This window comes from Tupaia chinensis, unplaced genomic scaffold, assembly GCF_000334495.1.
Source record: "Tupaia chinensis unplaced genomic scaffold, TupChi_1.0 Scaffold000049_1, whole genome shotgun sequence".
NCBI classification, from domain to species: domain Eukaryota; kingdom Metazoa; phylum Chordata; class Mammalia; order Scandentia; family Tupaiidae; genus Tupaia; species Tupaia belangeri.
The window spans coordinates 2,239,940-2,254,500 of record NW_006159507.1 but is presented as its reverse complement, the minus strand read 5'-3'; the positions used below and the strand labels follow the sequence as shown (position 1 = coordinate 2,254,500).

The 14,561-nt window shown below is 51.9% G+C and overlaps 1 protein-coding gene and 1 long non-coding RNA gene across 2 annotated transcripts in view; one reads left to right on the top strand and one right to left on the bottom strand.

Annotated features, from left to right (window-relative positions):
- The window catches only part of LOC114009365 (uncharacterized), an 8,145-nt gene extending 7,299 nt beyond the window's left edge, over positions 1–846 (top strand). The window contains exon 4 of the long non-coding RNA XR_003550792.1: positions 609–846. This is a non-coding gene — a long non-coding RNA (uncharacterized LOC114009365). The remainder of the gene's footprint in view (positions 1–608) is intronic.
- The window catches only part of KCNB1 (potassium voltage-gated channel subfamily B member 1), a 116,499-nt gene extending 102,175 nt beyond the window's left edge, over positions 1–14,324 (bottom strand). Inside the window, exon 1 of the mRNA XM_006141279.3 lies at positions 13,523–14,324. Coding sequence (XP_006141341.1) covers positions 13,523–14,089 — 567 coding nt within the window. The 5' untranslated portion in view covers positions 14,090–14,324. The remainder of the gene's footprint in view (positions 1–13,522) is intronic.
- Positions 14,325–14,561: the final 237 nt, after the last annotated feature.

Genomic DNA, 14,561 nt, shown 5'->3' with positions numbered 1-14,561 from the left:
AAGGCTTCACAGAGGAGGCATCCGGGAAGCAGGGCCTTGAAGGGGAGAGAGAGAGGCTGCAGCAGAGAAGAGGAAGAAAGGCGTGCAGGCAGAGGGATCAGCGTGGGAAAGGTGTGGCTCAGGATCAGGGAAGGAGGGAGGACCCGGGAATGTGGACATCTATTCTGAGGAGGTGACAGAGGGTGTCTGGACAGGGGGTGGGGAGGAAGTGAAGGCAGAGGTTGGCTAGGGCCCTGAGGCCAGGCTGAGGAGCTCGGACTTCATCTGGTGGGCAGTGGGAACCATGAGCAGGAGAAGCAGATTACAGGTAAGAAGTGGCTCTGCCTGCTCTGAAGAAGACAGACCGAATGGAGAAAGCAGGAGGCAGGAAAGCCAGTGCGAAGGCTCAGGAGCTCCGAGGAAATGCTGGAGTCCAGCAATGACCCTCAAGGTCAGCCCTCTGACCTTGCTTTCCCATGGGCTCACTAAGATCCTGCCACAGTGGCCAAATGAATGTTCCTTGAGTGCCACTGGCACACTCCTGCCCCAGGGCATTAGGACATGCTGTTCTCGGGTTCAGAACACTCTTCCCCTGACGTCCATACGCCTCCCTCCCTCTCTTCCTGCAGGTCTCTGCCTAACTGGCCCCTTTCCTGGCCGTGCTGGTTAACCCCCAGCCCAGCACTCTCTTCTCTGCAGACCTTTCTCCACAGCACCTTTCGAAATACTATGCGTTTATTTGATCTTGTCACTTTCACCCCTACTTCGTCTGTCTTTCTAAAAGATAAAAACTTTCAGCCTCAGCCACAATGGCGCAGGAGGCAGGGCACCGCTGCATGATACTGGAGTCACACGGGAGACCCCAGATTTGGATCCGGGTCCTTCTGAACACGCCAGGCATGGTTGAAGGTGCAACAAGCTCCTGGCTCTCTAGAAGGCTGTGGGAGGGAGGGTCATAGCATGGAGAGACCCTGTCAAGGGTCCCAGTCTCTCCATCTCTCAATAAAACAAACTTTAAAAAAAAAGATGGTTTAAAAAAATCATCTCAATAGCACTATCACACCTACAACACAATGACACCAAATAGCCAGCTAGCATTCATCTTCCCCCAGCTGCCTCATGGTCTCGTGATTCCAGTCTCTGAATGGTCTTGTTCCTGCTCTCTGCTGCTGGGATCCCAGCGACACAGGGCTGGGATCTTTGCCTCGTTCTCCACTGTGCCCCCAGCACCCAGGGCAGTGTTTGGCACACGGGAGGTGCTCAGTAAATCTCACTGAATGAATGAGTGCCAAGCCGCAATGATAATAGCCGGAGACCGACCTCGTGGGTGTTTTGTGTTTCTTACAGCTATTTACTGTGTTACCTCATCTAACTCTTACAACCTCCCGAGGAGGTAGGGGAGGTGATAAGCTGGTCCGTTTTATAGTTGAGGAAACTGAACCATTTGGCCAAAGAACTCACAGCTTGAAAACAGCCAGGGCCCAAGACCCATCACATGGACTGGGCATCTGCGGCAACTGGTGGAGGGCGGGGGTATGTGGCCTTCCAAGAACTGCCCTTCACCTCACATATATCCCCAGTCCAGCCACTTTCCACTGACTCTGACAACCACCCTCTTCTGGGCTGCCATCTTCTCCCGCCTGAATCAACATAGCATTGTCCTGGCAGCTGCTCATCTCCATTTTTCTAATGCCCACTCTCCAGGCTGCATGTAGTGGGTGGAGCCCAAGGAAGCTGTGAAACACCCTACAGTGCCGAGGACAGAGAGTGAGCCGTCCTCAAATATCAGTGGTGCTGCGGTTGAGAGACCAGACATGATCTCCATCCAGGGTGTGACAGAAGCAGCTGAGAATCATACTTCCAGCAACGTGTTAGTAATACTGGTGGAAGTTCCAAAGTGTATAAACAAATTATTTTTTCCATCAATTGGTGTGTATTCTCAGTTATCTCTAAGAGGACATCATTAATCTGTTTTTTGGTTTGTTTTTTTTTTTTAGAGGTTTTTGCTATAGTGCGTGTGCACTTGCCAGAGAGACAGAGAGACAGAAAGTGAGAAATCACCCTCTAGGGGGGATAGCCATGCCACAATCCCTTCTCCTCCATTCTCCTCTCAGGATCTTGGGCACGCACGCACACGCGCCCGGCATGAGTTTTAAGCCACCGGGTCTGGGTCTTGAACCACGGTCGACTACATGGAAGTCCAGCGATGTAAGTCCAGCGATGTGATTATGCTATCTGCTGGTCCCAACATCATTGATCTGTTTAACACATTTTTTTTTTTTTGGAGAGGTTTTTTGCTATAGGGCATGTGCGCTCGCCAGAAAGACAGAGAGAGACAGAGAGTCAGAAAGTGAGAAATCACACCCCCCTTCCCGGGGGAGATGACCACGCCACAATCCCTTCTCCTCCATTCTCCTGTAGGGATCTTTGGCACGCATGCACATGTGCCCAGCATGAGTTTAAGCCACTGGGTCCGGGACTCGAACCACAGTCAACTATGTGGGAGTTCAGCGACGTAGCCATTATGCTAACTGCTGGTCCCTCTGTTTAACACATTTATTGAATGCCTACTCTGTGGCAGGTACTGAAGATACACCAGTGAACAAAACAGACAAAAATCTGCCCTTTGAAGCTTATATCCAAGGAGGGCACAGAGAAAGAAACTGCATGATTAAGTAATTACATGCTGTGTCATGCAGAGATAAATAAAGCAGGTAAGAGAGCTGGACAGAGCTCGGGGTCCTACTTTATACAGGGTGGTCAAAGATGGCCTCACTGAGACCTGAATAATATGCATCAAAGAATATAGTAAACAGAGTCAAAAGGCAACCTACAGAATGAGAGAATTGATATTGATATTTGCAGATCATATATCTGATAAGAGATTAGTACCCAAAATATATAAAGAACTCTTACAGCTCAATGACAACAACAGAATAACCCAATTTGAAAATGGGCAGGGTGCTGAAGGTGGCATGGTGGTTAACATGCTGTATTTCCACATGGTTGGCCATGATTTGAGTCCTGGACCTGGTGGCGTCCTTTCTCACTTTCTCTGTCTCTCTCTGGTCAAATTAAAAAATAATAATAAGTAAAATTAAATAAAATAATTCTTTAAAAGGAAAATAGAAAACGGGCAAAGGACTCAGGTAGACATTTCTCCAAAGAAGATATACAATGGATCAAGAAGCACATGAAAAGATGCTCAACATCAGAAATTACTAGGAAAATGCAAATTGAAACTGCAAGGAGGTATCGCCTCACCCCCACTAGGATGGCTACTATAAAAAACAAAAATAGAAAATAGCAAGTGTTGACAAGGATGTGAAGAAATTAGAGCCCTTGTACACTGTTGGTGGGAATGTAAAATGATGCGGTTGCTATGGAAAACAGTATGGCCATTCCTTAAAAAATCAAACATAAAATTACCATATGATCTAGCAATTCCACTTCTGGGTACATACCCAAAAGAACTGACAGTATGGACTCAAAGACGTATTTGTACTCCTTGTGCATCATAGTCACAAGAGCCAAAAGGTGCCACCCGGGCGTCCACTGACGGACGAGCACATAAACAGCGTGAGTATATACATACAATGGAATATACCCAGCTTCAGAACACATGCTTCAACAGGAAGGAATCTTGAGGACGTTATGCTGAGGGAAATAAGCCAGTCACAAAAATACAAACACTGCATGATTTCATCTAGACGAGGTCCTCCAGTAGTCAAATTCACAGAGTAAGAAAGCTGAAGGAGGTTGCCAGGGGCAGGAGTGGGAACAGGAAATCCCAGGTTATGCCTACTTTACCACAATTTTGTGAGGCTTACCTAGGGGTTATATTTCAGTTGTACCTAGACACGGGTGATCCTGAGGCGCAGCCAGGGTAACAGCCACCACTCTATGAGATATGCCCTATTTATTGTCCTTACTTCCTAGTCTCGGAGAGGTGTCCCTTGAGGACTCATACAGCCAGGAGGTAGAAGAGAGAGATTTGAACTCAGGCCATACCCAGGCTTGGACAAGTGGGTCTCACGGGTTAACTTTACATCTTGTTATGCATGTCACCAGGGAAAAAATGACAAAAAATTGGCACCCTGGCTATTAACATGTGCATTCTGGCTCCTTCCCTATCTGCCCCTCTCCATGTGAGGCTTGCAGTGTTCCACCTGTCCCTGTTGCTATCTGGCAATGCCCACTCTTACCACGGCACCAAATCAAGAAAATCCCATCTCAGGGAGAAGGTAAGACCTAATAATTTAGAGTATCTATTGAAGTAATGCTTGGTGTTGGTCGCCAGTGGTGGTATGGAGGTTAACACAAAGCTCGGCAATGCTGAGGCCACATGAGGAGGTCCTGAGTTCACATCCTGAGCCTTCCCCTTACATGCTAGGTGTGCATATGCCTGCGACCCTGGCTGGCTGAGGCTGGGGGTGGATGGAGGCATGAAGACCCTGTGTTGGGGATGATTATCTCTGTCCTCTATCTTTTTCTCTCTTGTAGAAAAAAAATTAATTTTGGGGGGAAATAATGCTTAATGCTAAATCTGTCTTTAAAAAAACAATTTAGAGGGCATGTTGTCAGAGAGAGAAAGAGAGAGAGGAGAAAGCCCCACCCCCAACCCCCAGAGCATAGTCATGCCACAATCCCTTCTCTTCCATTTCTCCACCCTGTTAGGATTTGGGGCAGGTGTATACACATAGCCAGTTTGTTTGTCAAGCTACCAGGGCTAGGATTCAAACCATGATTGGCCATGTGGGATCTGGCCCCTAACACTGTCTTAACCACTGTGCTACATGGCCAGCCTCTGCTTTAAATAGCCCCTTAAATGTCCCTTTGGGGACAAGGCTGTTCTGGATCAGGAGCCAGGAACTCTCCCAAGCTAGGTGGGGGAGACTCGACAAATCTCACCTTTCAGCACTGTGAAAAGGGAATGCTGGGGAGAGCATCCTGGAGCTTGCATCTGACTTCCTGAGGGCCATTCACTCACCCGGGCGTGGGCTCAGCAGGTGGGGAGCGCAGGTAGGGTTTGTCCCATCATCTCATCTACTGCATGACCTTGAACCAGCCACTCTGCCTCTCTGAGCCTCAGTTTCTACAATGGCGAGATGAGGATAATTATCCCTACGTCATGGGGTGACTGGGAATCAGCTGCAGCAGTGCACTTAATGCCCTCTCACTGTGCCAGGTGCATTTCAGCACCAGAGTGACAGCTGTCGCCGCTGCGGCTGCTGCTTTCATATTATCCGAGAGATGGAGCTAAGGCTGAAGCGACCGGCCGGCCCTAGAATCTTCTTCTATAACGATCTCCAGCAGGAGTTTGGCTGTAAGATGTTACCCTTGCCCACACTACATCAAGACACCGATTAAATGAGGGTCCCCGCAGAGCTGTGGTTGCTTTATCTAGAACCTGACCCTAGGTAAGAACCTGAGCACAAGTGTTTTATGTGGGAAGTGACCCCAGAAACTCCGGTAGGGGAGAGGAGAGGTGACACAGGGATGGGAAAGAGGTTGAATGGGGTGTCATCAAGCAAGAAGCTGCTGTGGACCTCTGAAGCTTCATCCTGCTGAGGAACTCGAAAGCCCGTGTAGACTACGCAAATCGGTTACACTCATCCGGGGCAAGAGAGTAGGGGTGCTGCTATGCCTTCTCCCATCAGTCAGCAGCTGAGGGCCGCTCCTGGCAGAGCATTAGCTCCGTCGTTATTGGACTCCAGGGGCTGGAAAAAGCCTCTCGACTTCACTGAGCATGTATCATTTTATAAGAATAATTTTTTGAAAAGAAACGTATTTATCTTGTGAGAGAAGGATTAAATGAGATGAAATTAGAGGGGAAAAAAATGAACAATTACTGAGGGCTTTCTATATGCCAGATCCCATCAAAAGTGCTTTGCAGGCATGAACTCATCTCATTCTGGTAGCAATTCCATGAGGCAGGTGCTGCTGTTACCCCAGTATTGCTGCTGGCTGGAGAAAACAGGGCACAGAGGGCTGCAATGGTCTGCCCCAGACCACGTGGTCGGTGAGAAGAAGAGCCAAACTCTGAACCTGGGCGATGCAGCTCTAGAGTCAGGGCTCTCATCCACGATGCTATCAAGTATGGGAAGAACAGTAAGTGCCGGGTACGGAGTCGGTGCCGAACGCATGCTTGTTCTCTCCCACTTGATTAAGGCTTGGCCAAACTGCTCCTTTGGCCAGCACTTCTTCTTCCAAAGTATTTGCATACTCTCCACTCCACTGTTTCCTTTCAAAAGCCCCAAGAGATCAGCTTACAAGATAGGGTCCTTGTCACACATCCCAAGGGAATAGAAAGTTCCCTGAGCCTCATGGGGTAGTGGTGGTGGGGTCGGAAAGGCCTAGCAAAGGCCTCTGATGGATCATGGACGTGCTGTGTGATCCCAGGCAAGCTGCTGAAGCATCTTGGGCCTGGGGGAGGGGGACTCCCTTTATCAACTGGGGCTGCTGGATTTACTAAGCAGAGCTTTGACACTTCCATGCACTCTCATACTCAACCTTGGGGACAGCCCTCAGGGGTGGGTTCTATTACCACCCTCCTCTCCAGCCTAGGAACCAGAAGCTACGAGAGGCAAGGAGTTTTGCACAAAGCCTACGGCTACAAAAAGGCAGCACTGGTGGGATTTAAACCTGGGTCTGTGTGACCCCATAACCAGGAATCTCTGGCATATTGTCTCCCAGGAATAAAAACACATCTGGAATGATCTCAGCCAGATGAGTCAGAGCACTGAAAGGGCCCCTTGGATTCGCAGGTGGTCCCTCCTTTTCTTGATGATAATACATGGACCCCTCTATCCCAGGTCAGGTCAAGGAAAATGAACCCTCACCACATTCGAGACATGGCATCCCAAAGGACTGCAGTGACCCTACAATCAACACTCGAAAGATATGGTGGCCACAGGGGCAGCCGTGTGCGCTCAGGTACTGACTCTGCCCCTCAGAGCCTGTTTCTTCTGTGACACGGTCTTAATACCATCCCCCAAACCCATTCCCTCCCTCGTCTGAAAAGGCTAGGCATAGGGACCAGCAGTTGGCATAATGGCTATGTCGCTGGATTCCCACGTAGTCGACCGCGTTTCGCATCCCGGACCCGGTGGCTTAAACTCACGCCGGGCACATGTGTGTGCGTGCCCAAGATCCTGAGAGTAGAATGGAGGAGAAGGGATTGCGGCGTGGCCATCCCCCCTGGGGGGGTGATTTCTCGCTTTCTGTCTCTCTGTCTCTCTCTGTCTGGCGAGCGCATGCGCCCTATAGCAAACACCTCTCCAAAAAAAAAAGAAAGAAAAGGCTAGGCATACTTGTTCTGCCGTGTTCTCCCATAGCTGGAATAGAGGACTTCAGTGACAAGACTGGTGGTCGCCATTTATTGAATGCTTGCAATGTCCCAGGCACTGGCCCAGGCTCTGTAACGGATCCCCTAACAGCCCACACAGTTGACTCAACTATCATCCCCATTTCCTAGATGAGAAAATGAGCCGTAGAGAAAAAAAGATCCTGGTCCAAGGCCGTGGCCCTGACAAGTGACGGAGACAAGGCACGAGCCGCACCTGCTGGCCTCCAGAGCTGGTTCTTGTTTTCTTTTTCACATGCCAGAGGGCAGGTGCACACACTAGAGAGAAAGAGAGAGGGAAAGGAAGTACCCCAAAGGGGCCTGGCCATGCTGCAATCCCCTTTCCTCCATTCTTCTTTCTCACCAGAGTCCTGGGCACATGGGAGCGCACTCCCGGCCTGGTTTTTCAGTCACCCAGGCCGAGTGCAACATCCGTTCCCGCCACACAGCGCTTAACCACTGCGCTATGGGGCCAGACCTAGAGCCGATTCTTTTTGTTTGTTTGTTTTTAGAGTTTTGCTGTAGGGCGCATATACTCACTAGAGAGAGACAGAGAGAGAGAGAAATGAGAAATCATCTCCCAGGGGAGATGGCCACACTGCAATCCCTTCGCCTCCATTTTCCTCTTGGAATTTGGGGTATGCTTATGTGCCCAGTGTGATTTTCAAGCCACCAGGTCCAGGACTTGAATGACGGTCAGCCATGTGGGAGTCTAGCGCCTCAACCACCATGTCACCTTATGACCGCCCCCCAGCTGATTCTTAATCAGGTTTGTGGTGGTCAAAATACCAACTGCTGTCCCAAAATAGGGCCATTCTTGCTTTTGAAATAATGATAATAACAATTCACATGTATAAAGCACTTTCCATCTGCAATCGCACTCACAACTGAGCTCTCGTTCATTATCAAAGCTGCCCCAAGAGGTGGGCAAGCTATCATCACTCTATATACAGCAAAGGAGCTCACTGAAGCTTGGGAGTGAAAATCATCTGCCCAAGACTCGGGATTCGGAAACACAGGCCCGAGGACCCGACGAGCTCAGACGCAAACCTCGGCTCTGCCATTTCTGCTCCTTCAACAAATATGGACTGAGGGTTTACCTGCGTGAGTGCAGGCAAGTGACTTCACCTCTCAGAGCCTCTATTTCCTCTTCTGTGAAAGGGTCTTAATACTAGGGGTAATGGTTATGTCGCTGGATTCCCACAGAGTTGACTGCAGTTTAAGTCCTCGACCTGGTGGCTTAAACTCATGCCGGGCGTGTGTGCGTGTGTGCCCAAGATCTGGAGAGGAAAATGGAGGAGAAGGAATTGCAGCATGGCCATCCCCCCCGCAGGGTGATTTCTCACTTTCTGTCTCTCTGTGTCTCTGGCAAGCACACAGAGCAAAAGTCTCTCTCTTTAAAAAGGGGGGTGGGTCTTAATACCATTCATCAAATCCATTCCCTTCCTCATCTGAAAATGCCAGACATACTTGCTTTGCCAGGTTCTCCTATAGCTAGGGCATAAGCATGTGACCTAAGGCTGGTCAATGGGGTGTAAAAAGAAATCTATGAGTGTGCTCGCAGGAAAGGTTTTCCTTTTGGGGGAACATAAAAGGGAGTACAGGAGCCATGCTCCTCTTCATGGGTCAGACATCATTATTCTACATTCGAGGGCTGGAACTGGGCAGCCATCTTGTGATAAGAGGCTCCAAACTTGAGGACCAAGCCACCTGTAGGAGTTGGAGGAACAGAGAGGTGAAAAGAACTTAAAATCCTGGTAGCATCACCAGAAACCAGCTACCTTGGAACTTCATGTTGGGTGAGATGATGCATCTATCTCCTTACTGAAATTGCTTTGAATTTTCTGTTCTGCTCCTTGCAACCCAAAGCATCCCTAACTGGCACGCTATCGGACTGGATTGTTGGAAGGACTGCAGCAAAATAGCACATGCAAAGTACCACTCATCAGTGCCTGGCACCAGAAACAGCAGCTACTCTGGAAATTAGAAAATTATCTCAGGACTTTAACCCTGAGACCGTTCCTGACTGCAGTTTAAGTCCTCGACCTGGTGGCTTAAACTCATGCCGGGCGTGTGTGCGTGTGTGCCCAAGATCTGGAGAGGAAAATGGAGGAGAAGGAATTGCAGCATGGCCATCCCCCCCGCAGGGTGATTTCTCACTTTCTGTCTCTCTGTGTCTCTGGCAAGCACACAGAGCAAAAGTCTCTCTCTTTAAAAAGGGGGGTGGGTCTTAATACCATTCATCAAATCCATTCCCTTCCTCATCTGAAAATGCCAGACATACTTGCTTTGCCAGGTTCTCCTATAGCTAGGGCATAAGCATGTGACCTAAGGCTGGTCAATGGGGTGTAAAAAGAAATCTATGAGTGTGCTCGCAGGAAAGGTTTTCCTTTTGGGGGAACATAAAAGGGAGTACAGGAGCCATGCTCCTCTTCATGGGTCAGACATCATTATTCTACATTCGAGGGCTGGAACTGGGCAGCCATCTTGTGATAAGAGGCTCCAAACTTGAGGACCAAGCCACCTGTAGGAGTTGGAGGAACAGAGAGGTGAAAAGAACTTAAAATCCTGGTAGCATCACCAGAAACCAGCTACCTTGGAACTTCATGTTGGGTGAGATGATGCATCTATCTCCTTACTGAAATTGCTTTGAATTTTCTGTTCTGCTCCTTGCAACCCAAAGCATCCCTAACTGGCACGCTATCGGACTGGATTGTTGGAAGGACTGCAGCAAAATAGCACATGCAAAGTACCACTCATCAGTGCCTGGCACCAGAAACAGCAGCTACTCTGGAAATTAGAAAATTATCTCAGGACTTTAACCCTGAGACCGTTCCAGGGAATGCAGACACTCCTGGCCTGGCAAATCAATCCCTCTCTCTCCTCCTGAGAAAAGGCTGGAGAGTTTTCCGAGAAAGTGGAAACCCAGTGGCAACCCCAGCACTGCAACCCAGTCACCCCACTGGGACCAACCCCATCTTCCACACAAGAATCAATCTCACTGGCGTTTGCCTAATGGATTTTGATTTTCACTCCCCTGACGGTGAAGCCCAGGGCCTGTGCTTTGGTTTGTCTCTGTGTTGCCAGAACATCTCATCAATTATTAACAGCGTCAGCTCAGCTGCCCTGGTACCATTCGTGGAAGGCAAGGGTTTGCTGTGACTCAGCCCCCACCCCAGGCCCAGCACGGCATGCTGCTCCTTGTCGTCTCCAGCTCCCACCCACTTCGTGCTGAGCCCTGCGTTCCGTGTTGACAAACATGACTGCGAGTCGACCTGGAAGGCGGGCCTGCTCTCTCCACCTGCAGGTGGGAGGCTGGGCCTGGAGAGATGAGGACCTTGCCTGAGGCAGAACTAGGGAGGCGGTGGAGATGAGCCCAGACCTGTGTCTGTCTTTGCTCTTAGACATATAAACGTGGCCATTTTGGCACCCACGACCAGCAGAACTGATCTGCGTAGTCCTCTCACTGCTGTCTCTGAGGAATTCTTCCACGGGGCTCCCCATTCTGAAGCGAGGCATCCAACTGGGGGTGGGGAGGGGATAAAGTGCATAAGATTGCAGGAGGCCCCAGGTATGGGGACAGGGTCGCAGGTGGGCAGTGAGACCGTGACTGGTCAATTGCTTGCTTCGTTCGTGAGTTCATCCCCCAGGTTGCTATTTGGAGGTCCCCTGTGCCTGGAACAGTGACCTGCAGCAAAGGGAGCGGTGCCTCCGGTCCGTGGTGCTCACGTTCTCACGGGCAAGACAGAATCACCGAAAATAAACACAGTTTCAGATGGTGCTCACGGACGGTGAGGGGAGACATGGTGCATCTGACAGAGCGAAAGGAGGGAGGCTGTCTCAGACCAGGATCAAGGAGGGTCTCTCTCAGAGGGGACATTGAACAGGGACCTGGCCATGGGACAGGCTGTGGGAGAGCACACCATGCAGTAAGAACAGCAAGTGCAAAGGTCCTGAGGTAGGAGACATCCTGGCCTGTTTCAGGAACAGCCAGGACGCCAGGGAGGCCAGAAGCAAGTGAAGCAGAGGAAAGCAGAGGGGTGAGCTCAGAGAGGTCACAGTGCCAAATTCCGCAGGGCCTCAGATGCCCCAAGGAAGAGTCTGGATGGTATTCTGAGTGTGATGGGAAACCTCTGGAGGGTTTTAAGCAGATGAATAATGTGATCCAATTTACATTTTGAAAGGCTCGCTTTGGCTGCTGCGTAGGGAACGGGTTGCAGGGGGCAAAGAAGAAGCAGGGAGACTAGGAGAAGGCTGTGGCATTCAGTCATTCTGCAAAGAGCACTTGGGTTTCAATTTCTAGCTACTCCTGCTTGCCTGCTGTGTGACCTCGGGCTAGTAACTTAACCTCGCTGAGCTCACTGTTTATGAAAGGTGGGGTGATAACAGGAGTTGTGCGGTTGCACTCTCCACACAGCAGGTGTTCGGTCAGTGGCAGTCAAGATTTCTATCCCGAGGGCCAGCCAGCCTGCCTGCCTCCCCATTTCAGCTCCGGCTGCAGAAAATCCTAGACATCCATCTGCCAGGAATGTGAGCCGGCAGCCCCAGCCCGAGATAGCAGAGAGGTCACCAAGCTTGGTCCTGCAAGCGGATTAACCTGAGGGAGAGGAGAGGCTGTTTGTCCCCCAACGGCTGGGCATCTGCAGGTGCCGGCACTAACACAGCCCTTTGCCTGCTTCTTCGCCTAGAAGGCAAACTCTCCCATTTCCTGGCACTGGCTCTCTGGTCTTAGGGTCAGGGCAGGAGAATCCTGTTTGAGTGTAGATGGGGTGTGGAGTGGGAGAACCTGTGTCAGGCCTGGAAATAGCAAAACAAGTCTGTTGATCCTAAGCCGATTAAGAGTGAGTGACTCAGTCTTAAGAGGGAAGCTTTTTGGATACAAAACCTGGGACAGGATTATGGCCAGAGGCATCCCTCGGCTTCAGAGGAGGATCTAGGACCATGAACCTTGATATCCTCTGTGGGGACAGCAGCGGAGAGAAAAAACTGTGGGTTCTCCCCACCCTACTCCCAGGGGTCTCTCCTTGGGGAGACAGATGTGGGGAAGCACCTCACAGAGGCCCCTTTGGTGGGGACCTGCCATGGGCACTCAGTGGGGGCCAGTGGAGGCAGGGAGACTCCACCATGAGGCCAGGCTGGACCTGAGCCACCCTAGCTAATTAATTATGACTGGATTGTAGCCTCTCTTCCTTTTGCCAAGAACCTATTTTCCTGCCCCTCAACCACCCTCCTTTCAGGTCCCCCTCTCAGACTGTGGTTCAAGTTCTCAGTCTTGCTGGATTAGAACATCAGCGCCTCTCTTTTCGGGGCAACCCCTGGGCTTCATGAGACCTTTGGTATAGCCCTGAACACACCGTACTGTCCTTTACACCTGACACCCAGCACGCCGGCCCTGTAAAGACAAGCCTCCCTCTCACCCCAGCCTGCCACAGCAAAGTTGCCCCTCAGCCAGCACGCTCCTGCCCTGCCCCGACCCCCTTCACCCGGTGGCTCTCAGAAACATGACCACACTCATCCCTGCTCCCTTCCCCTCCCGCGTTTCTCACGCTGCCTCCTCTTCCTCTCTTACTTTAAAACTTCATCCTCTTCTAGTAACCGAAGCATGTTTCTTCAAACCACTCTTGGGATAAACACATCAACTAAACAAATAACCAGGGGTGACTCCCTCACCCACAGCACCTACAGCCAACCAGACGGGTCATGCGTGTCCACATCACCCCAGACAATACTTCAACGTCCTCCGAGCACGTCTTCAAGAGGCTCTTATTCCCTTCCCAGGACACAGTAAGTAATAAACAGAGGAGCAAGAATTAAAACCGCAGGGTGACCACTCCAGTCTGAGTCTGGGACTTTGCAAGGAGGTAACTTCCACTCCTCAGCAGCAAGGCCCCGTGGGCTCTCAGTGCACTCTCTGTGCTTTTTCAGTGTCCTGCCCATGGCAGTGGCTTTTTCTAAGTCCCTGCAAATCCTTTTCTCCAACAAAGTAGGAGTAGAAGATTTTGAATAATGAAAAGATGGGGTGACAACAGCACGTAGGAAATTCTGAGAGAGTTGGCCCTCACCTCCAGACGCTGGGCCATACACAGCTCCTCTGCCTTCATCTTTGAGACTGAGCCAGAGTCCCCAGGTCTGGTGCTCAGTCTGGGGGCACACGCAGACCCCCCCACCCCACCAGCAGCCCCCAGATCCCAAACTCACCTTGGCAGCCACGGAGGAGTTGGGCTTCTCCAGGAGGTCCCAGAGCTTCTTCCGCTTCTCCGCGCAGCACGTGTTATCGAATTCCTCGCCCTCGCGCTCGCGGAGGGTCTCGGCCTCCCGCTTGAGCTCCTCGTTCATCTGCTCCTTCTTCTGGTGGTAGCGGGCCTGGCAGCAGGACTCCAGGTAGATCTCATCGATGCCCCAGTAGTCGAGCTCCTGGCTGAAGCTGAGCGCGCACATCTCCTCCATCATGTGCAGCCGCCCAGTGCGGTAGAAGTTGAGGATGGAGGTGAAGGCGCCCGGGTGGCGGTCGAAGAAGTACTCGTTGTCGTCGAGGCTGTAGTCGTCGCACACCTCGAGCAGTGAGTCGTGCGTGTTGCAGTCGCGGAGCTTGCCCAGCCGCGTGCGAGGCAGGCGGTCCAGGGTGCGCCACAGCACCTCGTGCGCCAGCCCCCCGACGTTGAGGCGGACGCGCCGCGAGCACGCCTTGCTGCGCACGATCTCCATGGGCTCGGGCGGCAGCGAGCTGGTGGAGCGGGAGCCATGCTTCGTCATGCCCGCCGGCATCGCTGGCACGGCTGCCCCCCCCCCCCCCCCCCCCCCCCGCCCGCCCAGGCCGCTGTCACTCGACGGCAAGGCCCGCTGCCTCAGGGGGAGGGGGGCAGGGAGCGCTGTGGGCTGCTGGGGACGCAGGGGGCCGCGCGGGCGCGCGTCACGGCTGTCCTCTCACCTCCATCCCGATGGCTGCGAGGCAGAAAGCGAAAGCGGACGCAGGTCAGCAAACTGGGAGCTGGGCAGGGCTCCTCCCGACCCTCCCACCCGGGTCCCAGCCGGCCTTGACCTTTCTGGCGGTTAAGCGGCTCAGGGGGGGTAGGCTGGCTGGGCGCTGTTCCTCCTGCCGGTGCTGAAGTCCATCCGCCCCATGGCTGGAGGGAGGGGCTGCTCTGGGGGCGGGGAGAGGGCCCCAAAGGGTGCCCCTGAAGCCTGGGAGGCTCCACCCCGGACTTCGCGGCCCAGGCGCTACCCGGCCGCCGGGCGC